Here is a 26,747-nt window from a genome sequence, read left to right as displayed (position 1 = left end):
TGGACCACAGTTCCCATTGCTCCGCATCCTCACCAGCATTTCGCGCTGTCCGGGGCTCGATTTTGGCCATCCCAGTAGGTGTGTAGTGGGTCTTGTTTTGATGTGCATTTCCTACGTGGCACGAACATTGTCTCGTGTGCTTATTTACCCTCTGTATTTTTCTTTGGTGATGTGCCCGTTCAGGCCTTTGGCCCTTTTTTTTTTTTTTTAAGATTTTATTTATTTATTTGAGAGAGAAAGAATGAGAGACAGAGAGCATGAGAGGGAAGAGGATCAGAGGGAGAAGCAGACGCCCCGCTGAGCAGGGAGCCTAATGCGGGACTCGATCCTGGGACTCCAGGATCATGACCTGAGCTGAAGGCAGTCGCTTAACCAACTGAGCCACCCAGGTGCCCCTTTTGGCCCATTTTTTAAATGGGTCATTCATTTTCTTATTGTCAAGTTTTAAGAGTTCCTCACATATTTTGGAAATCAGTCCTTTACCAGAGGTGTACCTTACAAAAATGTTCTTCTCTCTGCAGGTTGTCTTGTTATCTTGACAATGTCTTTTGCAGGTTTGACATTTTTGTGTGTGTGTTTCCTCCTTAAACAAATCTTTGTTGGTTAAATTCATGATTCCAAGTTCAAGAAGACATTCTCCTTTGTCTTCTTCCTCCTAGAGGATTTCCCACTGACTTTCAGGTCTCTGATCCACCTGGAATGGATGGCTGTGTACCGTGTGAGGGAGGGCTAGACATCCTCCCGTCCACCTGCCCATTTATGGAGAAGATAATCCTTCTCCGTGTGTGAGACTCTCCCCTGTTCCGGACGTCTCCTTGTCTTCTCTGTGTCAACACCACACTGTCTTCATCACTGGTCGACACCCCAGCCCTTCCCTGAAACTGCTCTCCTCAAGGTCAGATTGCAAAATCCAGTGTCCGGCGTGCGGTCCCATCCTCCTCCTGGCCCATGGCGGGGGCCCATGGCACGGAGGGCCGCAGCCTCCTCCAACGGCACTTTGCTTGGCTTCCAGGCACTCCTCTCTCAGTTCTTCCTGTCCCCAGCTGCTCAGGCTCAGTCTCATCTGCGGTTCCCTCTCAGTTCCCTCACCTCTCAGAGTCGAGGGGCCCAGGGGCCTTCCTAGGCTCTGCCTACACTCAGTTCTGGTTGCCTCCAGCCTCAACCCCCAGCTCCCATAGCTGAGGCTTCCCAGCAGTGCCCCTTGCACGTCCGACAGGCATGATCTCAACCTGACGCATCTGAAACTGAGCTCCTGGTCTTCCGCCCGGATCCCCTGCTCCTGTATGCGCTCCTCACGCTGCCAATAATGCGCCATCCCCCAAGTCAGCACTGACCCCTCTGTCACACACCACTTGTCCAGCCCGTTGGGAAATCCTACTGGCCTGGCCTCAGAAATGCCTCCTGAAATGCTTCTCACTGTCTCCTCAACCGCCGCCCTGACCCAGGCACCCGTCCACCGTCAGCCCCAGGCCCAGGTACCACGGCCTCCGGCCCGTCCACCGTCAGCCCCAGGCCCAGGTACCACGGCCTCCAGCCCGTCCACTGTCTGGCCCAGGCCCGGGTACCACGGCCTCCGGCCCGTCCACTGTCTGGTCCACTCCTCAGAACAGCGGCAGGGTGATGCTGGTCAGGGCCCTCCTCTGCATCTGCTCAGGACCCTGAGCTCACCCTGCTCAGAGGCAAACCAGGGCCCTCCCAGTGGCTGCACGTCTGAGTGCCCCAGCAGGGTGGCCCCTCTCTGCCCCGAACCGGCGTGCTCAGCCTGCTCTTGCCCAGTCTGCTGACCCATCACCTCCTCAGTCTGCTCACATGAGCTCTTCTCATTGCAACATGTTCTTCCTTGTTCCTCCCATCCTTCCTGTGCCCTGAGTCCCCAGTGCTGTGGCAAGTGCCAAGTGCTGGACAATTGTGTGGGGGAGAGACAAATGGGTGCACAGGTTCCAGAGGGGTTGACCTAAGAGACATGGGAGTGGAGATCAAAGGGAAGTGGCTTCTAACCCACTATCATCCTCTGATTCACCCAGGCCTACCCTACCCATCAGGGCCTTGGCTCTCCCTGCCAGAGTCTCTAGACCCTGGCCCCCACCCACTAGGAGCCAGAGACAACAGAGTGGGCTCCTCACTGGGTTCAGCTTTCCGGGACACTCCACACCTGCTGAACTGACTTGGGAGTCCCGTTCCCACCAGGTTTGCCCTGGAGCACCCGGTCAGCAGGCACTGGAATGCCCTTAAGCCCTGTAGTTCTGTGCTGGGCCCACTGCCTTTGGTCCAGCAGGGGAGTATGTCTTCCCGGCCTTGCCCCACATTTGGCAGGGGCAGGGGATAGGGGCCTTTTGGGACCTTTGCACCTGACTGAGGCTACAGGGATTTAGGGAGGACCAGGGCCCAGGCCAGAGCAGCTGTGTAAGGTGGGGACATGGCTCCTGTCTGGAGCCGGCTGGTGGGGGCCCAGTGCAGCCCAGATCCCAGCCTACGCAGTCATGGCCTGTGGCACTGCCCACCCTGTGGCACTGCCCAACAGCTCTTGGTGGGCACGAGCCAGGGTCTAGGGGGCCCACGCATCTCTCCCGCACACCACCGGCCAGCAGCCACCCCGTGCCAGGCCCTGCTCTGGGTGCTGGGGGGTCGTGGGAACAGCACAGAGACAACGTCCTTGCTCTGCATGGAGTGGCTGGACCCATGGTCTCTCCAGACTTTAGGCTACCAGTGGTCCCTTCTCTGCAGCTCCCCACTGTCCTCACGGGGAAGCCCAAGGTCTCAGCCCTGCTGGCACCTGCCCCAGCCAGGCACCAGCAGCTGCCACGTCACACCTATGGCCTCAGCGCCATGCCCGCCCGCGGCCTTGCTGGCCCCTGTGGAAGAAGCAGATGGGCCCCTCTGAAGCTGTTTGCTCACACATCTGTGTCTGAGCATCCTGGGACACACGTGGTCTCGTGGGCGCCCAACTGACCCGTCTGAGATAGCGGCCTGCCAGGAGGGAGGTGATGATGCCCCGTGCGAGGGTCCCACTCTGGGGCCTGCGTGGCGCATGGCCGTGGACCTGCACACCTGGGGTCAGATTCTGAAGGCAGGGGTATTTGCTTGCCTCCGGGCTCCAGTCCTCATATCTAGAACACACCAGGGGAATCCAGTACAAATGTGTGGAACAGCCCGGTGTGGAGGCAGGGCAAGGCAGTGGTCACTCATCTATGGCCATCCAGGCTGACCAGGGTGGGAAGGTGTTGGCTGGGGTCAGCGTCCTGATTTATTTGGTGGTCACAGAAAAGATGGGGATTCCAGTCCTGCCTGCCGTGGGTCACGGAACCCATTTGCCCGCCTTTAAGTAGCTGGCAGGACCACTCAAGAAAAAGTGCCCTATAGGTGAGTCCCTTTGGGAAAGTTCCTCATTGTTCACATCCTGCTCAAACGTCACCTTCCCAGAGAGGCCTGCTCCCAACAAGGGTCACTTCCCAGCACATTCTCAACATGGACCTCTCTGAAGTGACCGATCCAAACTCCCCTCCTCCTACCCTCCTCTGGAGAAGTGAACCGGGCCCTCCCCTCCGGCAGCAAGCTGGCCATGACTTAGTGACTTGGGGAGGTGGGAGGTCCTGGAGGGCCATGGAGGTCCTGGAGAGCCGTGGGTCACTGTGGCCTCAGCAGGACTGAGCACTGGCCCCAGCGAGGGACTCACTCCCCCAGCCCCTCACTCTCCCCAGGCTGGGAAAACGACCCCAGTCACTCAAGGTGAGAGACCTGGCTCCTTATCTGATCCTGCTGCGCAGCATCCTTTGAGATGGGGCCTGGCACAGTGGGCTCCCAGAGGAAGGAGGACCCAGGGTAGGGTCCGGCAGGTGCTGCTCTGCGGAGGTGAAAGGGGGGGGCCTGGGGACACTTGGAGCCGGAGGATAAGGTCTGGACGATCCCCAAGGCTGAATAAGAGTGGGAAGGGAACAGGCTTGGGCGAACGGGGCCTGGGTGCTGCAGCAGGTGCAATGGGGAGGGGGTGACAGGAAGGTACAGCAGGGGCCTGGGAAGGGCTGCGAGGCCTCGCGCGGTGCAAGCCCGCGAGTCTGGGGCGGCGACGGAGCCCCGGGCTCAGGGGGCCGCCCGGCTGCCGGTCCCGGCCCGCGCGCCCCCGCCCGCGCGCCCCTCGGGCTGGGGCGCTCCCGGAGCCCGCGGGCCGGCGTGCGCGCCCCCGAGCGTCGCGCGCCCGCCCGGCGGGGGCCCGGCCCGGAGCGCCCCGCCCAGGCCCCGCCCCGCGCACGCCGGCCGCGGCCCGCGTGACCGGCCCCGGTGCAAACAGTGCAGTCAGCTGACTCGGCCAACTGCGCCGTCATCCCGGCTATAAGCGCACGGCCCCCCGGCGCTCCGCTCGGCCCCGGCCCCCGCCACCATGCAGCCCCCCGGTCTGCTGCTGCTCGTCCTTGGCCTGCTGGCTGCGCCCGCCGCCGCGCTCGTCAGGTGAGGCCCTGCGACCCCGTGCGCCCCCGGCGCCCTCCGTTCGCCCCGCGCTTTGGAATGCAGCCGTGCCGCCCGCGCGGCCTCCCCCGGGGCCCCCGCCAGCCGGCGACCCTTCTTCTCCACCGCCATGGAGTCAGACTGGGGGGGGCAGGGGGCTGCAGGAGGGAGGATGGCTGAGGCCCAGGCTGACCGAGCCTCCCCAGGGCAGGTGGGATCGCGGTGCCTGCACCCAGGGCCCACCGTGCGGAAGCCAGGAGACCCAGGTGGCCTCCAACAGCCCCTGTCCCTGCGAGCCGCTTTCCCGCTTGGCTCCCCCTGTGCCCGCTGTGAGCTGGGCGTGGTCGCGCTTGGTCTGTGCCGGGGGGCTCTGACCACAGCGCTCCGGCGGGAGACCCTCTGACCCGAGGAGCCCCGAGTGTTTCAGAGACGGAAGGGAGTTAGCCTAAGGAGAGGGTCTGGGTGAGTGGCCCGGCTGCAGTAGGCTTCCCCACTGGCACCTGCCCTAGTGAGGACCACACGTTCCTCAGGCCCAGGGGCCTGTCCCCCTGTACCAGGTGAGCTCGTCATCCGCCGGGCCAGCATCGGGGCTGTGCCATGCTGTGCCAGCCAGGCTGAGGACGGGCGCCACCCCCCACCCGCCCACTCTTGCCAGGCAGCCTGCTTTCCCAGGTGGGGGAGGGGTGCAGTGGGCCAGCCCCTTCTGGTCCCGCACCCACCCTTGCCCCCAGGGCCCTGGTGCCAGGCCTGGGAAGGCATCCTTGCCCCTCTGCTGTGGGCCTTTTGCCTGTGGGCAGGTGGGTGAGGTCACAGAGCCGTGGGAGCTGGCTGGGGGCCGAGTGGGACTCAGCCTTGCCAAAAGGCCGTTCTGCGTGGGCTTCAGCACGGGCTGTGGCTCGGGGGCATGTAGCCCCAAATGGAGTCTTTGTGGGCAGGCAGCTGCAGGGCTGCGCCTACCCTGGTGCCGCCCAAAAGCCTCCTCTCTGGGGCTGGATGGCTGTGGGGAGCCGAGTCTGTGGCTGTTTGGGGCCGGGCAGCCAAACCAGAGCCCCTCACACCTCCTCCAGGTCTGTGGGACTGATGGCACCACCTTCCTGGGTTACTGGAGGGCGTGTCCCCTTCCCCCAGGCAAGAACCTTGGACTCTAACAGCCTACCAGGTCTTAGGCAAGAGTCCCATTTTCCTGAAGCATGCCCTTGGCATGCCAGGAAGGGCCAGCTGTGACCTTGAACTCCCAAGTCCCCTTGGCTGGGAGGACCTTCCATCCAAGTGTTGGAGTGTGCTCAGGGGTGCCTGCCTGTCCCACCTGCACTGTCAGAGCTGGGAGCAAGTTGAAACCCAGGAGCCAAGGATCCAGGCCAGGGGACCCCATGCACACTAGAACCAGGCCACCTGACCTCAACCCCATGCTCTTTCTGCCCAGGCAGACCGCCAAGGCCGGGAGGCAGGGGCTGTCAGTGGGGGCCGCGGGCATCTCAGAGGGAGGCACAGCCAGAGGCAGAGACCCCTAGCACCCCAGCGCAGGCCTGGCCTTCCCGGGGTCTGCGCCGTGATGGGGACAGAGGGTGCATCAGCAGGAAATGAATTCACTACTGTGAGGGCCCCGGAGGGTAACAGGGTCACGTTGAAGGATGGCCAAGGAGGGCTTCTCAGAGGTGGTGGCGTCGAAGTCCCATCTGATGGCCAGGCATAGCCAGCCCAGGAGGCCAGACAGGGAAGTGGGGACCCTCTCTGCGCGGAGAGCAGCAGATCCAGAAGGCAGGTGAACGGGCCCCCTCGGAGGGCGTCGGGCAGAAGTGACGGATGGACAGCGACACTCTAACAGACCTCACAGGCACAGAGTGGGGACAAGGGATGGGAGGTGCTTTTGGACCCCCCGGTGGCTGAGGGTGCAGAGGTGGAGGGGGAGGCGAGCCCTGATGAGCCCCCTTCCCTCCTCTTGACAGAATCCCGCTGCACAAGTTCACCTCTGTCCGCCGGACCATGTCGGAGTTGGGGGGCCCCGTGGAAGATCTGATAGCCAAGGGCCCCGTTTCCAAATATGCCCAGGGGGTGCCCAGTGTGACAGGGGGGCCCATTCCGGAGATGCTCAGGAACTACATGGACGTGAGTATGGGGGTCGTCCTCTTGGGGCTGGGGCTGGGTGGACCGCAGACACTGATTTCGACAGCCGTCGGCTTTTAAGAAGGGTTCTGCATAAGCGGGCAGCAAACACTCAGCTCAGCAACCCAGGGTTTTGCAGGATTCACCAGCTCCATGGGGGGAAGGGCTTCTGCTCAGCCACGCCCTGCCCTGCTGGGTGCCCCTCCCACTACCCCTGCCCAGTTGAGCACTCCCACCTGTGTCCCCCTGTGGGGGCGGGGAGGGCAGGTTGGGGTGCCCGTAGCTCCTCCGTGACCTCTCCCCCTGCGTACCACTGACCATCACTGATGTCAGGAGCTGTCTTGTTCCTGAGGCCAGCCTGTGGGCATGGGGGACAGGGTTATCGTCTGTAGATAAGCGAGCTGGGCCCAGGGCCATCAGCTGGGTGCGGAGGAGCCTAAATCAAACTTAGGCCCCAAGGGGCTGTGGGGTCCTTGAGCTCGGGTCATCTGGGCCTGCCTGCCCAGGCGTAACTAAGGGCTCTGGAGCTTTTTTGTTTTTGCCTATCCTGCTGGAAGGCCTGGCGCCACCCTTGACCCAGTCCTGCCTCCTTCCCTTCTTCCTCTTTGATCAGCAGCCAGCACTGATCATGCCCAGTGCTCCTTGAGGGGCAAACAGGCTCGGAAGTGGGACATCTTGTAAGTCCCATACCGAGCTGGGGCTGGGTCAGCCTGGTCCTAGCTCGGGGGTCAGGTCCTGGGACCCAGCCTGGCACCTCTGGGGCTGCCCAGCTGGCATCCTTCTGCGTGGCCTGCCCCCGAGTGGTGGGGACCTAGCTCCTTGCTGCCATCCAGCCACCGGTCCACCTGGGGTTGGGACAGGTTTCCGTGCCCTCTGTCCTGTCTGGCCAGAGACCCAGCCGTGCCAGGAAGCGGTGGCCTCAGAGGCATGTGACTGGGCTGGGGGGTGGGGGCATCCTCCTGTGGGCCTGACTGACCAGTTCCTGATCCCCTAGTGCAAGCTGTGTGGGTACACACACACACACACACACACACACACACACACACACACGGAGATTTGCTGAGTCATCCCCCAGCCCCCCAAATCTGGACACTTCTGCTAGGTCATGAGGTAGCAGCTGCTGGTTCTCCTGGAGCCAAGTGGCAGGAGAGAGACTCCCGCAGGCACTGGAGCTGGAATCCCTGGGTGACCTGGGGCCCGGGCTCCCTCCCCAGAGAAGGGGACGCCCAGGCAGGCAGGCAGGCAGGGCTCACGTGGCCCCAAGCTCACACCTGTCCAAGCATCCGTGTCCTCTGACCTGTGAGAGCACCAAAGACGGGGTTTCCCTTTGAGGCTCAGAGGGGCACGTGCCCCCTTCATGCTCACCTGAGCCGTGGATCAGCACCCGGGGCTTCCCCCAGGTTGCCCTCCCCCCTCCGCCATGTACCGATGAAGAAATTGAGGCCCAGGGTAGTGAAGGCAGAGTGTCTAGGCAGTGAGAGACTCTGAGCTAACACTTCCGGCCTCCAGGGTGTACCCCCTGCCTTCGGCCGCCCACATGCCTCTACCGGGGAGCCCTCCAGGCTTGGCCCGGTGGGGCAAGGGCAGGGTGGGAAGGAGGTCCCAGAGGCAAGCCCTGACGTGGCCCCCACTGTGGGAGGAAGTCTCCCCTGCTGGGGCCCTGGGGCAGAAGGGTCTTCCAGGGCTCAGGGATGGCCAAGCCGATAGGACCGCTGGTTTCCTCTTTCAAGTGGGGTGGTCTTCCAAGCTCACGTGGTCAGGCGGGACCCCCCGAAGCACCTGGGTACAAGGACCGAGGGCTGGGGAGGGGCGGGAGCACGTGTGGACCCTGGGTGTCCCTCGCCTGGCTTGGGCCTTCCAAAGTCTGGGTCCCAGGACAACCCGGGGCGGCCCTGACGGACCCCGCTCCCCTGCTCAGGCCCAGTACTACGGGGAGATCGGCATTGGGACGCCCCCGCAGTGCTTCACGGTGGTCTTTGACACTGGTTCTTCCAACCTGTGGGTCCCCTCGATCCACTGCAAGCTGCTGGACATCGCCTGCTGTGAGTCACAGTGCTGCCTCGTGCGGCCGGAGGGGGCAGGTGGGGAGGACGGGGCCCAGCCGCCGCCTCACGTGGGTGCATGCTCTCCCCCGGCCGCGGGGCCGCCCCGTCCCCAGTCCAGGTGGGGCCAGCAGGGCAGGCCTCAGGCCCTCAGTGGTCCGGCCTCAGCCTTTCTTGGGCAGTGCACTGCTCTGCCTCTCGGGCACACCGGACGGGCCTGGCCCCTCTGCCCCGCCCCAGGGCACCCCGCTTTCCGGGTGAACCTGTTCATGCCAGCCTTGCTTCTCGTCCGGGCTGGGACCAAGGTGGCCGGGGATGGGGCGAGCCAGGTCAGACCACTGCTGGCTGAGACCGAGCCTGGGGTCACAGGCCCACCCCGACACTGGGAGCATGGCTGGTGGGGGGCTCCGCAGCGGGTGGCGGGGCCCGGCTGGGGCGGCGGGCTGATGGGCTTCTGGGCTTCTGGGCCGGCACAGGGATCCACCACAAGTACAACAGTGGCAAGTCCAGCACGTACGTGAAGAACGGCACCTCCTTCGACATCCATTACGGTTCGGGCAGCCTCTCTGGGTACCTGAGCCAGGATACCGTGTCGGTGAGTCTAGGGCGAGGCTGCTCCTGGGCCCTGGACACTCAGAGGCCTTGGTGGCCCCTGCCCCACCCCAGGGCTGCGCAGCTGAGCCAGAGCCAAAGCCGGGAACTGTGGAGGAGCTTGGTGGGCCTGGCTGCACAGGGGTTGGGCAGCAGGCCTGGCCCCGTGTGTGTGCGCTCGCGTGTGCTCGCGCGGGGGGACGGCCGGGAGGGCTGTAGGGGAAAGTGGGCCCACCAGAGCTGGGGGCCTGGCTCTGGGACCGGGACCTGGGGAGGGATCCACGGTGAGGCTCCTCCCGGGGTCACGGAACCAGTTGGGGGGCTGGCTTCTGTTCCGATGCCTTGGGTTGGAGGTGTCTGCTGGGCGCTGAGGCCTAGGCCCTGTGGACGGGGTCCCCGCCACTGGCTGGGGACCTGGGGTCGGGGAGGGCAGAGGTGCGCCGGGAGCCCCTGTAGAGGACACTGGAGGGCCATCCAGGCACCCTGCCTGCCACAGAGAATCTTTGGGGTGAGGTGGATGGGCAGGCCCTGGACGGTTCTGCCCGCACCTCTGTGTGACCTCTTGGTATGCAGCGACCGGGAAGGGTCCGGACTGGGAGTCCTGGGGGCGGGGGAGCAAAGTGGAACACAGCCCCCGGCCCCCCAGCCTCCAGCCCTCCATCCCCAGCCGGACCGGAAGGCGGCAGGGTGTGGCCCATGCCCAACCAGTGTCCCCCTTGTCTGTCCCTTGTCTGGACAGTGGAGTGGGCCATAGTGGCTGGGGACCTTCCTGCAGAAGCACTGCCCCTCCCCTGTATCCACCTGCCCTCTTGGGGTCTCCGCCTCCTGATCTCTGTGGGCCCAAAACAGTATGTTGCCTATCACGCTTTCTTTTTCTCAGTGTCAGGGTGTCAGCCCCAAACAGCCGTTTCTCCCCACATCCTGCTCTGCGTCAGCCGCCGCCTGGTTGCGGTGGGGGAGAGGTGGCGTGGCCTTGAGTCTGCTGACTTGGGTCATGGGGTTCCAGTAGCCCAAGGGCAGGCACAGGCCTGGGTGGAGCCGGCCCCGGGCCAGAGGTCAGAGCTGAGCTCGAAGGCCACCTGTCTGTGCTGACTCGGATGAAAACCATGTCCTGACAGCCATGGATTCCCACGTCCCTGTCCCTGCTGTGTCCTACCCAGTGTTGCCAGCCCTTCTGGGCTTGTGTGCAAGGTGGCGGGTGACGATTGAATGGGGCTTGTCGCTGTGCGTGCACACGCAGGGCCCGGGGGTTGGGCTCCGTGGTTCCTGTGGCCCACTGACCCCCCCCCCCCCCGCCCCCCAGGTGCCCTGTAAGTCGGCTCTGTCTAGCCTGGCTGGCATCAAGGTGGAGAGGCAGACCTTTGGGGAGGCCATCAAGCAGCCGGGCATCACCTTCATCGCGGCCAAGTTCGATGGCATCCTGGGCATGGCCTACCCCCGCATCTCGGTCAACAATGTGCTCCCCGTCTTTGATAACCTGATGCAGCAGAAGCTGGTGGAGAAGAACATCTTCTCCTTCTACCTGAACAGGTGGGGTGGGAGGGGCCCAGGCCCCGTCTCTTCCCCACACCTCACCCCTCCTCCCAGTTCCATGCAGCTGCCCGCCTCCCCGTCCACCCTCCAGGCACCGGGCCGCGGCTCCTGACCTGCGGCCTCTGACCGGAGTGGGGACTGGCCAGCCTTTTACAGACGAGCAGGAGGCTCTCTGGGCAGGCGCTGGGGTTGGGGTTTCCCGTCAGGAACGGCTCGGGCTGTGGGCCCAGGGTCTCGCTCAGTGGGCCTCCCTCCTGGAGAACCAGACTCTGGTCAGGGCTCATGGCAGCTCCTCTTCCCGGGTCCTCAGCCCGGCCTTCCCTGGGTCTGACGGTGAGCAAATGTGGCCCCTGAGTCACTGATGGCCCAGAGGGGACAGAGCTATGAGCCGCAGTCTGTGGTCGGGCCTCTGGAGGTGAGGGGCCTGGGGGCTTTCCAGGGGAGGTGACCCCAGTGAGGCCTGAAGGCCAGACGCTGCTAGAGGGAACCCCGGGTGGAGAGTGGCCCCCACCATCCGTCCCTGGCAGCAACGCCGACTGTCCCAGTGGCCCTTGCCCCACACGGAAGGGTGGGTGACCAGTGTGCCGTGCCCTTGAAAAGGGGCCCCTCGCTCTCCCCTCAGGGCGGTGCCAGGGGTCCCGATGCGGGTGTGCCGAGGACAGAGGTGTGGGCTGCGTGTGAGTGGGCGGCCCACCGACCACGGGTGGTCACTGCACCACACGCCCCCTCCTCACCCCACAGGCCCACTTCCCCTCAGGGTCCAGCCCCAGGCACTCCGGCTGATTCCGGCCGCAAGCCTCTCCTCTTGCCCAGCTCCTGGCCTTGGCGGGGGTGCTGCCCTCGGGGGTGAATACTCAGCAGCTGCCTGAGGCAGAGCCACCCACCGGAGGCTGGATGACCGCACGCTGGGGAACGGAGTGGGGTCTGTCCCTGTGAGCCCTCAGGCCCAGGGTGGGCAGTCAGGGGAAGAGGACGCAGGGGGCTGGCCAGGCCCGGGCTCAGGGCTTCCGGGGGGGGCGGGGGGGGCGGCGGAGGGGCAGGGCTGTGGGTGGGGAGCAGACAGGAGACAGCCCTCTGGTTTCCACACTGGACTTCGGAGGTGAAGGCTGGGGGGAGGGCTGGAGGCCGCCGGTCGTAGGGGGAGGGCAGGGTTTGGCTTGGTGTTTCTGCGTGCGGACCGGCCGGGAAGAAGGCGGTGAGCTCAAATGCCAAGTCTGGAGAAGAGCCTGGAGGCCGGGGCAGGGCCAGCCATGCAGGCTGAGTGCAGGAAAGCTGAGAGGTGAAGGGGGCGCGGGAGCAGTTGGGTGAGGATGAGGGCATCCTTGGGAACAGCAGATGCAAAGGCCCCAGGGCAGGAATGAGCTGGCTCAATTCTCAGCGCTGCCCAGTGCCTCCTCCCAGAAGCCCTCCCTGGTGTGTTCTCAGGCAGACGTGGTCCCCTTCCTTGGGCTCCTAGCTTTCACTTTCCTGTCGCCCGCTAGCCTGACCCCGGCTAGCGGGCCCCTCTGCTGGCTGAGCAGGAGCTTGGCCTGCAGGCCACACAGCGTGGGATCAGAGCCCCGCTCCTCAAGGAGAAGGAATTCCTCCCCCTTCTCATGCCCCCTCTGGATCTTTCCATCTCTGCAGCTCCACCCCACCCCTTCTGACGTGGCCCCAGCTCGTGCCTGTCGGGCCCGCGGTCAGGCTGGACGCATGGGGTGGGGGTGGGGGTGGGGGTGGGCAGCCCCCCCACCCGGCTGTGCTTGAGGAGCAAATGCAGCTGACTCCGCCCCTCTCTCCTCCCAGGGACCCCGGCGCGCAGCCTGGGGGTGAGCTGATGCTGGGCGGCACGGACTCCAAGTACTACAAGGGCTCCCTGTCCTTCCTCAACGTCACCCGCAAGGCCTACTGGCAGGTCCACATGGAGCAGTGAGTGCTAGCTGGGGGGCCGCGCTTGGTTCTGGGGGAGCGTGGTGTGCGGGGCTCCGCCCAGCCGCCCGCTCAGCTGGGTAGCTATGGCCCTTGGGCCCCCTGGCCCCGGGCGTCCGTTGCCACCTCCTGGCGCCCAGCTGAGCTCCTGGCCCCTGGGCTCTGGCTCTCTGCTGCCCGAGACTTGGAGGCTGGCAGTTAACCTGCTCGTGGCCTCTTGAGCCCCGAGCCCACCTCTGTTCACAGCCAGAGGGGAGGAAAGGGTCCCAGCAAGGCTGCGGCCTGGAGGTAGGACTGGCCCCGCCCCCGCGGCCCACCCTGAGCGCGAGCCCAGGCCGGGGTGTTCACACCCCCTCCCCCGCAGGGTGGATGTGGGCAGCAGCCTGACTCTGTGCAAGGGGGGCTGCGAGGCCATCCTGGACACGGGCACCTCCCTCATTGTGGGCCCCGTGGACGAGGTGCGCGAGCTGCAGAAGGCGATCGGGGCCGTGCCGCTGATCCAGGGCGAGGTGAGCGGGCTGGGCTGCCTGGGCGGGGTGCCCCAGCCGCTGCCCCCCACACTGCCCCGGAGCTGCTCCGTCTTCTCTCCCTCAGTACATGATCCCCTGTGAGAAGGTGTCCACCCTGCCCAAGGTCACCCTGAAGCTGGGCAGCGATCCTTACACGCTGTCCTCAGAGGACTACACGCTCAAGGTCCGTGGAGGCCGGGGGCGGGGGGGCGGGCTGGCCGGCCGGGGCGGCGGGCAGGGTGCTGACCACCGTGGCCGTCCCAGGTGTCGCAGGGCGGGAAGACCATCTGTCTGAGCGGCTTCATGGGCATGGACATCCCCCCGCCCGGTGGGCCGCTCTGGATCCTGGGTGACGTCTTCATCGGTCGTTACTACACTGTGTTCGACCGGGACCAGAACCGCGTGGGCCTGGCCGAGGCCACCAGGCTGTAGCCACCCGCCCGCGGGGGAGGAAGGAGTCCAGCAGGAGGCCAGCCACCCCCGCCCTCCCGGCCGCCCTTGCCACACACACTCACGCTCAGACTCACACTCACAACCCAGCTCAGCAGGCGCCGGCCTGCCGGGCCTGCCGTTTCATTCTGTGGTTTTCCCCAGCCCTGGTTGCAGAAATGCCGCCCGCCTGTCTGCCTGTCTCGTGTGTCTGTCTAATGGAGGGGCAGGGTGCGGGACAGCCAGCAGGCTGATCCAGAGTGTGGAGCCCCTTCAGTACCTTGGAAGCCCAGCCTGGCCTGGCAGCCCATCCGTTGCGCATCCCAGGACCACCCTCCCCCACCCGCCCCCAGCCTGTGTCTCAGGGGCCTGGCTGCCCAGCCAGGACCTCTGGACTGAGCCCCCACCCCGAGCCAGGCTGTTCTCTGGGCTCCGCTGCCACCTGGCCTGGGGTCCAGAGCTGGGTGCTGCCGGCCCCCCTATCTTCCTGTGTGGGCCCAGCAAGGAAGGGGCCAGCTCAGGCCTGAGGACAAGCAGGAAGGACTTGGAAGGGTCGGGGCTCAGAGACAAAAGCCAGCCTTGTGACGCCTTGGGGTCATCCTGGGTCTCGACCCCATCCAGGAGGGCATTCGCTGGTCCAGGGTCAGGGAAGAAGGGGAGGAGGGGGCCTGGTGCCACCTTCTCTGCAGCTGCTCCTCTCTTGAGCGACCGGGAGCCAAAGTTGACATGAAAATACAGTTGTTTGGGCCTCTTTTTTCTGTGTTGGCGTGTTTTGTGTTTGGTGGGAAGGGCGGCTCTAAATCTGGACATGGGAAGGAGCCGGTGTGGCTGGTGAGAGGCCCTTGTTCCCGAGGCCTGACTCACAGCCAGGCAGGGGGAGAAGCTTTGGAGGTGCCCTGGCTCCCAGACCCCAGCCCCCCTGCCCTGCACAGGGGACCCTGGGGGCTTTAGCTTGCTGCCCGGCCTCACCGGTGGAGGGCTGGCTCGCCCAGAGGCTTGGGGCAGTGACCACCAGCAGGATGTGGCCTTGGTGGGAGGCTGCAGGGTGGGGCTGGGCGAGGTTGCCAGGGCCTGCACTGAGCACGGTTTTCAGGGAGTGGTCCAGGTGAGTGCCTGCCATGCTTCCCTACGATGTTCCACCAGCAGCAGGGACCCGGTCTTCCGCAGCCCCCCTGACACCCCATGAGAGCCTAGGATAGGAGCCTGTGCAAGGCTGATGGTGAGGAGGCAGCCTGCCTCCTGGGCCTCCTGGCCAGCACCTGAACGCCGTCTGCAAAGCAAGCTGATGATGGAGCAGGCCAGGCCGGGGGCCTGTAGTCTCGGGTTCAGGGATCCCAGTTAGGAACTCCCTCAGGCTGCAGTGACCTCCCTGGGGATCTGGCCTCTTGGGAGTTTGCTGAGGGGTGCTTGGGCTCACCTGCCCAGAGGCAGCTACACAGCCAGGAGGTTTTAGGGGATGAACAGGAGCTTGAGAGCCACTGGGACAGAATTCCCTTGGCTCAGCGGCTCTGGACTCTTGCCTGGGGCCCACTCTCTGCAGGTGTAAGGGAAATGGCAAATATGACCCATGTCACCGTCCTGGTGCCTTCTCGGCCTTCAGTGCCTTGGCTGTCACTGGCCTGGCCCTAGGGGGCCAGGGGACTGCACCCCAGGGCCAAGTCCTAGCTGGCACCTTTAACAAGCATTCAGCCAGGATTGCGCGGAGGCCTATAAACACGTGTGCCGTGCTCTCCGCACTTGAAATCCGAGCAGGGAGACGGCAGAGCCGCAGGGCCTGGCAGGGCAGTTGGGGAGACAGTGTCATCCAAGCCTCTGTGTCCTGAGAGAGCTGGCCAGGAAGGAGGCAGCCTCCTTCAACAGCCCCCCCAAACCCCTGGTGGCTGCCCTGGGACCCGCCTCCACCCGCCAGGGCCTGGCGGTGCCTCCCCAACTCTGCTGGCCCTGCAGTTGTGACCCTCAGCTTGGAGGCCACCTCCGTCTGCTCTCTGGGAGGTGGGGACAAGCACAGCGGATGCCCCTGGTCCCTCCCCAGGTGCTGTGTAGATGAGCACAGGCTGAGCTTCCAGCCCCCAACCCGCCGTCAGGGCGCCGAAGCTCCTGCCCAGAGCCCAGGACCCGTGCGACTGCCCTGGGCTGCTGGCTGGGATCCTCTGGCCCCTAGCATCTGCCTCCCGGCTCAGATCCAGCCTCTATGACCCAACCCTAAGCCTCTAGTCTGACTAGAAGGTGGGAAGTAACAGGGCATTCCTCGCCAGGGCGCTGGCGGGTCCCCACGGGGAGCTCAGCTCAGCACCTGGCATTTGTCCCAGCTGGCTTGCCATGCTCTGCACCAGCCCAGCAGGCCCCGGTGGGCATTTCCTGCCTCTTGCCCTTGCCTGGAAGACGCCCGAATGGAGTCGAGCGCCTTCCCTCCCCTACTGGGAGGAGGCCAGTGGGGGCTAACGTGCTCCCCCCGCCGCCGCTCTGGGTTCCGGGGCCCAGGGAGAGGGAGCCTCAAGGCCGTCTGGAGCAGGGGGCCCTGACTCCACCCTGGGACCTGGAGCAGGCCCCTGGGGGCCAGGCGCCCCTCTCCTGCTGTCTGAGGACCAGCTGGACTCCTGTGCCGACGAGCCCCATTGGCCACGGCTGGCAGCCTGCCTGCCCACAGCAGCCCAGAGCCGAGCCTGTGGCAGGTGGGACGGTGCCCGGCCCCAGGTGAGCTGGTGGTGTGTGGAGCCGACCGCGGGCAGGCCGCACCGTAGGTCAGGCTCGGCCTGAGGCCTGTGGGTGCAGGTGCCCCTACGTGTGGCCCTTGGGAAGGGGGCAGTGGGTGTGGCATGGGGGAGAACTGAATCCAGATCCCCCCCCCAGTCCCCATCCTCCCTCATGCCTGTGGGCTCTTGGACTGGGCCTGCCTCTGCCGAGGACGTGGCCAGGATGGGGGGTAGCCCTGGTGCCCGGGACCCCTCCCACTCACAGGGGCTTTTATCAACCTCCTGGAGGTTTCTGGGGTTCCTGACAGCCACAGATGAGGCTGGGCCAGGGGGCGGGGGGTGGGGCTGGAAGGGGAGGGCTCGGGGAGGGGCTGGGGCCTGTCCAGCGAGATGGGTTCCGGGAAGGCCTCAGACTCAGAGAGGTTTGGGGAGAGCAGGGGTGGGCAGAGGACTGGGCATAGGCGGGCAAGGATTGCTCCTGAGAAGACCCAGGCTTGGAGGAGAGGCTTATGGAAATGGGGAGGCAGGTTGAGCTGGTCAGGCGGCAGCCAGGGCTTCTGAGGGGACAGGGTCTTGGGGAGGTGGGGAGCTGGGGAAGGAAATCTAGGGCCACCACACATAGGCGCAGCTTCTGGGGGGCTTTGGAGGGTCTGGGGTCTGTGGAGGCTGGTGGGCTGGTGAAGAGGGCACTTGCAAGGTGGGGGGGGGGGGGGGGGCGTGTTCCGGGAGAGGCAGAGAGGGCTAGGGCTTCTTTCTCCCTTGCAGATGGGACTCACTGGGACTTTTGCAGGAAGGAGAGGTCATCTGGGGACACGTGTGAGAGAGAGCGAGAGGGTGTGGAGTGAGTGGAGGCCCCAGAGGGGTCTGGGGCTGGGCCGGCAGGCGCTGGCTAGAGGAAGGGGCATCTGCAGGGGACACGGCCCACGTGGGACCAGCAGGGCTGGCAGAGGCATGGACAGGCGAGTGGAAGGAGACAAGGGTCATTAGGGGCTTGGAGAAGAACATCTGGCCCCATGGGCAGAAGGGACCAACCAGTGAGAGGTAAGGGCCTTCAAGACTGAACTAGGTGAGGGATGCAAATTCAGGAGGTGGGGCTGGGTGCTCTGGGCTGGGGTGTGTAGGGTCAAATCTGGGGAAAGGGGGTCAGGAGTTTCCACAGGGGTGGGCTCAGAAAGGACGGGGCCACATCAAGGCTCAAGGAAGGCCGGACTTGGTAGCCTCCAGGGCTAGGGCCTCTGTTAGGGGCAGGACTGTGCAGAGGTGGGTGCTGGGGTTGGGGCTCAGAGAGGTGCTACCGTTGGGGGCCGGGCGCCTGCAAGGGGCTTGGCTGGGGATAGGGGTGTACAGGAACAGGAGAGCAGATGGGGGCTGGGCTAGGTGCAGGGATGTGCTGGGGAGGGGCACAGGCTGGGGTACCTGGGCTCTCTAGGGTGGGGGCTCTGCCAGGCCAGGACTGGTACTTAAGGAGGGGTGAGGACTGAGATGTGGGGTGGGTAGGGACCCGGCAGTCTGAGAGGGGGCAGCGGAGGGGAAGGGGCTCAGATAGCCATCCCGGTGGCTGGGGTGGGGCAGAGGAGGACAGCAGGAGGATGAAGGGGCTCCATCCTGGAGAGACAGAGGGGAGAGAGGCTGGGGGCTCGCAAGTGGGAGGGGCAGGGAGGCGAGAGAGGCTCAGCGGTCGGGCACACCGGGTGGCACTGTAGGAGGACCCATCCCCGCAACCCCCGCCGGCTCTGCAGCCCCCGAGGGTCCGGCTTCCGGCGGCGCCCGCGGCCCCCACCCTGCGGGCGGGAGGAGGCGGGGAGGTGGCTGCGCCCGCCGGCGCCGTGAGTCAGGCTGGGGCTGCGGCCGCGCGGCCGGCCTGGCGCTGCGGAGGGAGCGCAGGAGCGGGGACAGCGGCGCCGCCAGCCCCGCGCGCTCCCCCCGCCGAGGCTGGGCTGCCGGGACGCCGAGCTGCGGGGCAGACAGCGAGCCGCCGGCCGGCGGAAGGACGCGCGCACCGCGGCGCAGGGGTCGGTCCGCCCGCCGAGGAGTCGCCAGCAGGTGAGGGCGCGCGGCGCGCCGTCCGTCCGTGCGGCCGCGGCGGCCCCGGGCCGGGTCGCGGGGTGACGGCCGCAGACCCACCCCCCGGGGGGGGGGGCGCAGGGCGCGGACGCCTTAGTGCCTGGCTGGAGAAGTGCGCGTTTCGCAGAGTGTCCTTGTGCGTCTGTTTGTGGCACGCGCTGGGTGGCTCCCTGCGAGCCAGAGCGAGCGCTTGGGGTCCCCGCCGCCGCTCTGGGCCGGGGTTGGGGGCGGGGACGACGCGCACGAGTTTGGGGCGCCCGCAGTGGCCGTTTCCACCCCCGGGCGATTGCGTCCGAGCCCGTGTGGCTGTGTGTGTCCACGCTGCATGTCACAGTGCGGAGCTGTTTACCTGGAAGCATCTCAGCACACGGGTGCGCCCGGGGGTCTGGAGAGTCTTGGTGGTCCATGTCAGTGTTGTCAGCCTGTAGGTGCTCCGGAGAGCTCTGCTCATTCTGCCAGACAGTGGCCAAGACGCTGCCATTGTGGGTTTGCCTGGCCTGTGTGTGCCGGGGTGTTCGGGATGCTGGCATGCTCTATTACAACGGCCTGTCAGTTGGGGCGTAGCTGGGTATGGGGGGTGTTGCTGTTGTATGTCAGTGGGTGAATGTTGGTGCGCAGATGGCAAAGTGATGAAAAGCCCCCGATGTTCCTGCCAAGGCTGCTGTGAAGGGCTTTGGCATCGGGGTGGCTGGGGCGGGTCGGGGAGGCAGGCTGGCAGCTGGCCGCCTCGGTGGGGATTTCCATCTCCTTTGGGGCTGCTTGTGAGTCTGCAGGGGAGATGCTGCAGGACAGCAGGGCAAGCCCTGCAGGGCAGGCAGGACCCAGCTCATTCTTCCTCCCTGCCTCCCTCCAGGCCCAGGGCCCCGGCCAGTGCCCAGCGTCGCTGGGAGCCCCGGCCAGCACCACGGACGGCGCCCAGGAAGCCCGAGTCCCCCTGGACGGGGCCTTCTGGATTCCCAGGCCCCCGGCAGGCTCACCCAAGGGTTGCTTTGCCTGTGTGTCCAAGCCCCCGGCCCTGCAGGCTCCAGCGGCCCCGGCCCCTGAGCCCTCAGCATCGCCCCCCATGGCGCCCACCCTGTTCCCCATGGAGTCCAAGAGCAGCAAGACGGGCAGCGTGCGGGCCTCTGGTGCCCCCCAGGCCTGCAAGCACCTAGCCGAGAAGAAGACTATGACGAACCCCACAACAGTCATCGAAGTCTACCCAGACACCACCGAGGTCAACGATTACTACCTGTGGTCCATCTTCAACTTCGTCTACCTCAACTTCTGCTGCCTGGGCTTCATCGCGCTGGCCTATTCCCTCAAAGTGAGTGGGGCAGGGGAGGGGGGCAAGGGGAGTGGGGGATGGCAGGTGGGGGCCGCCTCATGGGATCCAGAGACACATGGCTGCCGGCTAGCTCCGAGCCAGCAGGGTGGGGCTGCCCGTCCCGGTCCTGAGCTGCGGAAGCTTCCAGGCTGCCTTGACAGGGCTCGGGGGGGGCGCAGGACTGCGTTCTCTACACAGCCAGCTTAGTCCTTGCGGAGCAGACCCAGGGCTCAATGTCCTGTCCTCCGGATGGGGTCCTGGGGCTGCCCCTGGGCATGCGGGGATGGAGCCGCACCCCAATGAAGACCCTTGGAGCCTTTCTCCTGTTGGCAGGAGGACAGTGCGGAGAGCTTCTCCAAGCCCCTCACAGGGACCCTGAAACCAGGCAGGCGTCCAGAAGGAGGCCACGGTAGACAGGGCCTCTGATCAAGTCACTGCTTTCTGCCTTCCCTCTCCCACATGATTTCTAGACAGTCCGTCCTGGTGGCCGGGGTGCCCGGTGGGGGGCGGGGGGTGGAGAGAGCCACCAAGCATGTCCCACACACCCCTGACCCCAAACCCTGAGTGGGTACAACTTCCAGGAGCCCCTCACTGCTGTGAGAGGAGCTGTCTGGGAGCAGAGCAGGGCGCCAGGCAGACAGGACCTCATGTCCCCAGGGCAAGGCAGAAAGAAATGGACCAAGATTGCAGGAGAGAGGCTGTGATCCACTCACATTCGAAGTGGGGAGCTCGGTGGAAATGTATAAGGACTGAAGGGCCCCACCAGCAGGACCCATCTCCCTGTCACTCCGGAAGGGTTTGGCTCATGTCTAGCCAGATCATCACTGTCCCCGGATTGTGGGTCCAAGCCCAGGTGCATGTCACTGATTACATGCACGCCCAGTGAGGTGGGGGCGGAACGTGGGGGCTGGAGGGAGGGGAGGGTCTAGGCCAGGGAGGCTGGCCCTGGAAAAAGGACAGAAGCCTGGACAGCTCTGCCTCTGTGCGTCTTTGAGCCCCACCCCTGCCCCTGGCATCACACGCCCTGGCCACCCGGCTATCCCCACCTCCTGACTCATCGTCAGCATCACCCACCGCCAGGCGCACCTTTGCCTGCAGGCCTGTGTACTGAGCTCTGGGCTCCGCCGTGGGGGACTGCGTTGTGTGAGTGAGTGTGTGTGAGTGTGAACATGTAAGTATAATTGCACGTATGACCATGTGTGCACAAGTGTGGGTGTGAGTGTGCGTGCGTGTGTATGTATCACGGGTGGGCTTGAGTGTGCGTGTATATAGGAGCAACTGTGTGTGAGTGTGCACGTGTGTGCATGAGTGTGCGTGCTGTGGAGGCAGCAAAGGGAAGGGGGCCCTAGAAATTGGGGAGTGGAGGCCCCAGACCAACCTCAGCTCTGCCCCCCTGCTGCCCTCTTGCCGTGCCCTGACAATGGCCTGTAGACCTGGGTCTTGCTGCGTGGGCTCCCGTCCGGAAGCTGTCCCCTCCTCCCCTTGGCTCGGCTGTGGGTGCCGGCTGGCACAGGGCAGGCCCATCTGGTGCAGGTTGTAGGTAGGTCAGAGATTTCTGAATGGTGCAGGATTAGCTCTGGGGTGGGGGTGGGTAGGAATTAGTGCTTCCGAGGGGCAGAAGGGAGCTCACCATGACTCCCCTCCGGGGGACAGCCAGGGCAGAAAAGCTTGCGGCTTGCCAGGGAAGAGGGTGTAAGGTGAGTTGTCTCTGGCCTGGGCGGGGGTGGGGCGTGCAGCACCGGCTGGCTCAGACTCCTGCATCTGGGAACGTGTCCATCTGTCCATCCAGCTGCATGGCTCCTGGCCTGCCGCACCCTACACCATTTGTAGCCCATCATGGGCACTGCCAAGGGCGCCTAACGGACTTGGGGTCAGAAGGCCTTGGCCAAATTCCCAGCTTGGTCCCTTAAGAGCAGTGAGCTCTTGACAGGCCACCTTCATCTGAGCTCATTCCTTCGTCTGTTCACAAAACAAACTGAAATGAAACGACATTCCAGCAAGCACACCTGCGCAGGGTAGAGTTTGGCATTCGGCGGGTGTGAAAGAAACACGGTGTCCCTCTTTGCCTTCCCCTGTCCATCCACCCATCAAACCGGCCGTCTACCCTCCACCCACATGGGCCAGTTCAGTTCAGGGCAGGCTGGGTCTGCAACACACAGATCGCCGATCACAGCCTTATGTCGCTTCACCTAGTGTCCGGGGAAAGCAGAGACACAGAACGTCAACTCTCCACTCTTGCAGTAGGCGCGAGCTGCTCATAACGACCACTGGCATCCCCTGTTAGCCGAGCCAGAGTCCTCATCTTGGCATTCAGGGCTCTTCAAGATGTTCAAGATGCATTCTCAGCCATTTCCTAGCCCCCCCCCACATGTGCCCTGCCCTGCCCCAACCCTTCTGGGAGCATACCTCGGTTTGCAACGTGCTGCTCCCTCAGCCTCAGGGCTTTCCATCTGCAAAGACTCTACTGACTCACTCTGGCTGCCCCCACTTCCCAGCAGGGACTCCCCTGCCCCAGTCATGGCTGCCCTCTCCACCAGAACCACCCCTTCCTCTTGCTGTCACCGGTGCCGAGGCAGGGCTGACCACGGTAGGGGTCAAAGGGTGTTGTATGAATGGGTGGATGGACAGAGGACACCTCCACGATAGAAGAAGTGTCACAGTGTTTCAGAAAAAGAACACTTCATTCCTGATTTGGGACGACTCTGGAGCCGGGTGTGGGACACTTACGGGAGGAGTCATCATTTTCACTGGGCAAGGCGGGGTAAGGAGACAGGTGTTCCAGATGGAGAAAAGAACATAAATTAGGACACGAGAGTGGGGCAATTGGGGGGGATTGCAGGGCCCCCATCTTCTGTGGGGGACAAGAAGATAGTCCTGGAAAGCCAGACACAGCCATGCAGGGAGGATTTGAAAAATTATGTGAGAGGTTTGGATTTCATCATGTGGAAGACACAGAAGGGAAAGATAGGGTCGGAGCAATAAAATCTGCAACCAATGTGGAGGAAGGGGACAAGAGAAGCCCAGAGGCAGAGAAAAGTTAGGGTCCCAGTGTGGTGGCCAGGAAAAGGAGCACATAGCTTGAATTAGGGCAGGGATGGTGGGCAGGAGAGAAGGAGCAGATTTAATGACATGGTGTCTCCTCAATCTGGGCCTAGGAGGCTGTGGACTTCCCAGTAACAGGGAAGTAAAAAAGATTGATTACGAGGGGGGATACTGTGCCAGTTTTGTACATACATATTTGCCCATTACTTGCTTTATGAATATCAACATCGTCCACCCACCCATCCATCCACCCACCCACCCAACCATCCACCCACCCATCCAACCAGCCACCCATCCATCCATCCACTCTCCATCTATCCTTCACCCACCCACATCCACCTGCCCATGTACCCATCCATCCACCCACGCCCCACCCATCTACCCACCCATCCACCTGCCCATCCATCCATCCATCCACCCATCCACCCACCCATCTACCCAACCATACATCTATCCAGCCAGCCAGCCAGCCATCCACCCACTCATTCACCCACCCATCCATCCATCACCCATTCATTCACCCACCCACCATTCCATCCACCCATCCACCCATCCATTCTTCCACCCACCCCTCCGCCCATCCATCCACCCACACACCCATCCATCTACCCATCCAACCATCCGTTCTTCCACCCACCCATCCAGCCAGCCAGTCACCCACCCACCCATCCATCCACCTGCCATCCACCCATTCATCCACCCACCCATCCATCCACCCATGCACACATCCATCCACCCACCCACCCATGCACACATCCATCCACCCACCCACCCATCCACCCATCCATTCTTCCACCCACCCATCCACCCATCCATCCATCCACCCACCCATCCACCCACCCATCCAACCAGCCACCCATCCATCCATCCACTCTCCATCTATCCTTCACCCACCCACATCCACCTGCCCATGTACCCATCCATCCACCCCTCCACCCACCCCTCTACCCAACCATACATCTATCCAGCCAGCCAGCCAGCCAGCCAGCCATCCACCCACTCATCCACCCACCCATCCATCCATTACCCATTCATTCACCCACCCATCCATCCATCACCCATTCATCCACCCACCCACCATTCCATCCACCCATCCACCCACCCATCTACCCACCCATCCACCCATCCCCCACCCACCCACCCACCCATCCACCCGCCATCCACCCATCCATCCACCCACCCATCCATCCACCCACGCACACATCCATCCACCCACCCACCCATCCACCCATCCAACCATCCATTCTTCCACCTACCCATCCACCCATCCATCCACCCACCCACCCATCCATCCACCCATCCATCCACCCATCCAACCATCCATTCTTCCACCTACCCATCCACCCATCGTCCACCCACCCACCCATCCATCCACCCATCCACCCATCCATTCTTCCACCCACCCATCCAGCCAGCCAGTCACCCACCCACCCATCCATCCATCCACCCATCCACCCATCCACCCACCCATCCAACCCCCACCCATCAAACCATCCACCCACCCACCCATCCACCTGCCCATCCAACCATCCAACCATCCATCCATCTATCCATCCACCCACCCACCATCCCTTATACATTGATCCATCTTCTTTTATTCCCTTCAACCCATCCAAATCATCACCCAACCCTCCATTTATCTGTGTTTATACATGTTCATCATGCATCCTCCTCCCTTCCCTACTCATCTCACCTATTTTATACATCAGTGCACTTAACTATTCATCTAACCTCAATTTCTAAGTAACTTTCTCCATCTTACTTACCAACTCTACCTGTCAGCCATCCATCCATCCTCTGACCCAACACATCAATACATCCATTCATCCTTCAAGCCATCTGCCATCACTTCTGCTCCTCTAGCTAAGCCATGTACATCCATTCATCCTGTACCTGTCTTCACAGTCATCCTTGCTCACTCGCACCCTATTACTCCTTAAGTCATCTCATCCATCCATGCAGTTTATGCACTATTGCTTTTTTTTTTTTTTTTCTATTTTCCTTCCCTTTTCATCCATCCACATATCCAACTACACTTCTTTGGACTTTGTGGAAGAAGAAAGTGCTTAAGAGAAGGAAATCCTAAGATTTATCCTGGGTGAGGGTGGCCTCTTCCTCAGGAACATCTCTTCATAACCAGAGAATCTTGGAAATGGGTCCAGCTCTGCCCACTGTCTTCCCAGAACTTCCTGGGCTCCAACCTACTCCCTGTATCTTAACATCCCTTCCCAGAGGCTGCGGGGTCTGCCACTTATTCTGTCTATGCATAGCGCCTATTCTTAGGTAACCCCTGTTAATTTGAGATTAGGAACCCCATTCAGAGTAGAGCACGCTTATATCCTCCATTGTCTAATCATATAACTCTCTGAGACCAACTTCCTCCTTCATCTTATGTATTCATTTATTGATTCCAGCTTTATTGTTATACAATTGACAGGTGACAGTGTGTAAGTCCAATGTGTACAATGTGATGATTTGATACACGTAGATGCTGCAAGATGATTGCAACAGGGGGTTCGTTAGCACATCCGTCACCTCACATAATTATTGTTTTGTAGTTTTTTGGTTGTAGGAACACTTAAGATGTGCTCTCAACAACTTTCAATCAAATAATAGAGTATTGTTGACAATCCTATTTTATTTTAAATAATTTTAGACTTACTGAAAAGTTGCAAAAAGAAATACAAAGAATTCCTGTGTGCCCTTTGCACAGATGTTCCCAGTACTAGCCTTTTCCTTCTCTCTGGCCACTGGCCTCACCTCCTCCCTCTGGCCTCAGGTTCGGGACAAGAAGCTTCTCAATGATCTGAATGGAGCGGTGGAAGACGCCAAGACAGCCCGGCTGTTTAACATCACCAGCTCTGCGCTGGCAGCATCCTGCATCATCCTTGTCCTCATCTTCCTGCGGTACCCGCTCACCGACTACTAAGGCCCCACCGGGCACGGCTGGCCGTGGAGACAAGGCACTGAAACATGTTTGTTTTCACGCCTGATGTGACTCAGGATGCTGTGTGGTTGGGGCAGAGCAGGGCCCTGGAGCCCCCCTGAAGCTGTGACCTGGGCAGAGAGGCCGTCAGAAGCTCTGTACAATGTGGGGCAGCGAGCTTCGGGCTGGCCCACCCTCTCTGCCTCCTGAGCCTCTCCAGCTCTGCCTGTTTCTGGGGTCTGTGGGCGTCTCCTTGTGCTGCTGCACCCTGGCTTCCGCTGGCTGCCCTCCCTGCCCTCCTGTGCCCCCCCAGGCTCCTGGGGCCCCTCTGACCCGATACCCAGCAAGAAGGGCTTCTGTGGGAGCTTCCCAGTTTGGGAGTGCTGCCAGCTTCTGGGGACTCACTCTGTCTTCCCTGACCCCACCTCCTCCAAGCTGTGACCCTGCTCAGAGCTCTTGTATCTGTGAACTTTCAATAAAATACCTGTCTGGCTCCAGCCCAGCCTCTTCCCACGGCCGAGCAGGGCATGGGGGGAACTTGGTGGCTTTGGGAACCCCACTCTGGCACTGCCCGGTGGTCCAGGCCCCCAGGGCTGACTCTGCCGGGAAGGTTTACTCTGTGACCTGGCAGTCTTCTGCCCACGATGCAAGGGGACGGAGCGGGGCTTTGGCAGAGGGAGTCCCAAACACAAGCCCCCTGAGGGTTAGGCGGCAAGAACACAGCTGCCCACCTGGTTGTAAGTTAGAACAAAAAAAACCAGCGCGTCCCCCAGGAGGGGCAGAGCCCTCGTGGCACGGGGTCATGGCTGGTCTGGGACACCAGGCAGCTCAGGTGCAGAGAGGGAGGGAGGAAGGCCTGCAAATTTTACCCCCAGGCCCAGGGGCATGCTCAGCAGGGGAGGGACCAGGTGTGCTTCATGGTTTTTGAGGATGGTGCTGTTCGGAGCGTCAGGACCCCTTGGAGGGGACAGGGTGGGGCACAGACTGCAAGAAGTGGGAACCATGGCGTGTGGGCTGGGGCTGGGGCAGCTAAGGAGGGCATTCACCGTGTCTCAGGGGCAAGGTTGATGGAATCTGGGGACAGACTGGGTGTGCAGGTGAGGCGGGCATGGAGGAGCCAGCGGGGATTCCTGCATGTCCAACTTGGCCAGGGCTGTGTGC

The 26,747-nt window shown here is 63.1% G+C and overlaps 1 protein-coding gene across 3 annotated transcripts; it reads left to right on the top strand.

Moving 5' to 3' along the window:
• Nucleotides 1-4,265: 4,265 nt before the first annotated feature.
• On the top strand, nucleotides 4,266-25,623 carry CTSD (cathepsin D). Of its 3 annotated transcripts, XM_045892997.2 has the most exons (9): nucleotides 4,272-4,443; nucleotides 6,387-6,546; nucleotides 8,462-8,585; nucleotides 9,062-9,180; nucleotides 10,480-10,706; nucleotides 12,495-12,617; nucleotides 12,982-13,126; nucleotides 13,212-13,310; nucleotides 13,391-14,309. In XM_045892997.2, the coding sequence occupies exons 1-9, from the start codon at nucleotides 4,376-4,378 to the stop codon at nucleotides 13,556-13,558; spliced, it is 1,233 nt and encodes a 410-aa protein (XP_045748953.1). In that variant the 5' UTR covers nucleotides 4,272-4,375; the 3' UTR covers nucleotides 13,559-14,309. The 3 variants fall into 3 exon arrangements, 2 of the variants coding, with proteins under 2 accessions (XP_064432070.1, XP_045748953.1); XR_010406742.1 differs by lacking the exons at nucleotides 12,982-13,126; nucleotides 13,212-13,310; nucleotides 13,391-14,309 and adding exons at nucleotides 19,166-19,618; nucleotides 25,440-25,623; XM_064576000.1 differs by lacking the exons at nucleotides 8,462-8,585; nucleotides 9,062-9,180; nucleotides 10,480-10,706; ... (2 more) ...; nucleotides 13,212-13,310; nucleotides 13,391-14,309 and adding exons at nucleotides 19,166-19,618; nucleotides 25,440-25,623 and having other exon boundaries at nucleotides 4,266-4,443.
• The last annotated feature ends 1,124 nt before the right edge of the window (nucleotides 25,624-26,747 follow it).

Source organism: Mirounga angustirostris, unplaced genomic scaffold (genome assembly GCF_029215605.1).
Source record: "Mirounga angustirostris isolate CCGP_5_RB_7025 unplaced genomic scaffold, mMirAng1.0.hap1 SCAF_13, whole genome shotgun sequence".
NCBI lineage: Eukaryota > Metazoa > Chordata > Mammalia > Carnivora > Phocidae > Mirounga > Mirounga angustirostris.
This window is presented reverse-complemented; position numbering and strand designations above follow the sequence as displayed.

Excerpts from the sequence above, each read along its gene's own strand:
- CTSD (XM_045892997.2), top strand. The coding sequence starts at position 4,376 with ATGCAGCCCCCCGGTCTGCTGCTGCTCGTCCTTGGCCTGCTGGCTGCG. Across the intron at positions 6,547-8,461 it reads TGCTCAGGAACTACATGGAC|GCCCAGTACTACGGGGAGAT; the intron begins GTGAGTATGGGG and ends TCCCCTGCTCAG. Across the intron at positions 13,311-13,390 it reads CAGAGGACTACACGCTCAAG|GTGTCGCAGGGCGGGAAGAC; the intron begins GTCCGTGGAGGC and ends TGGCCGTCCCAG.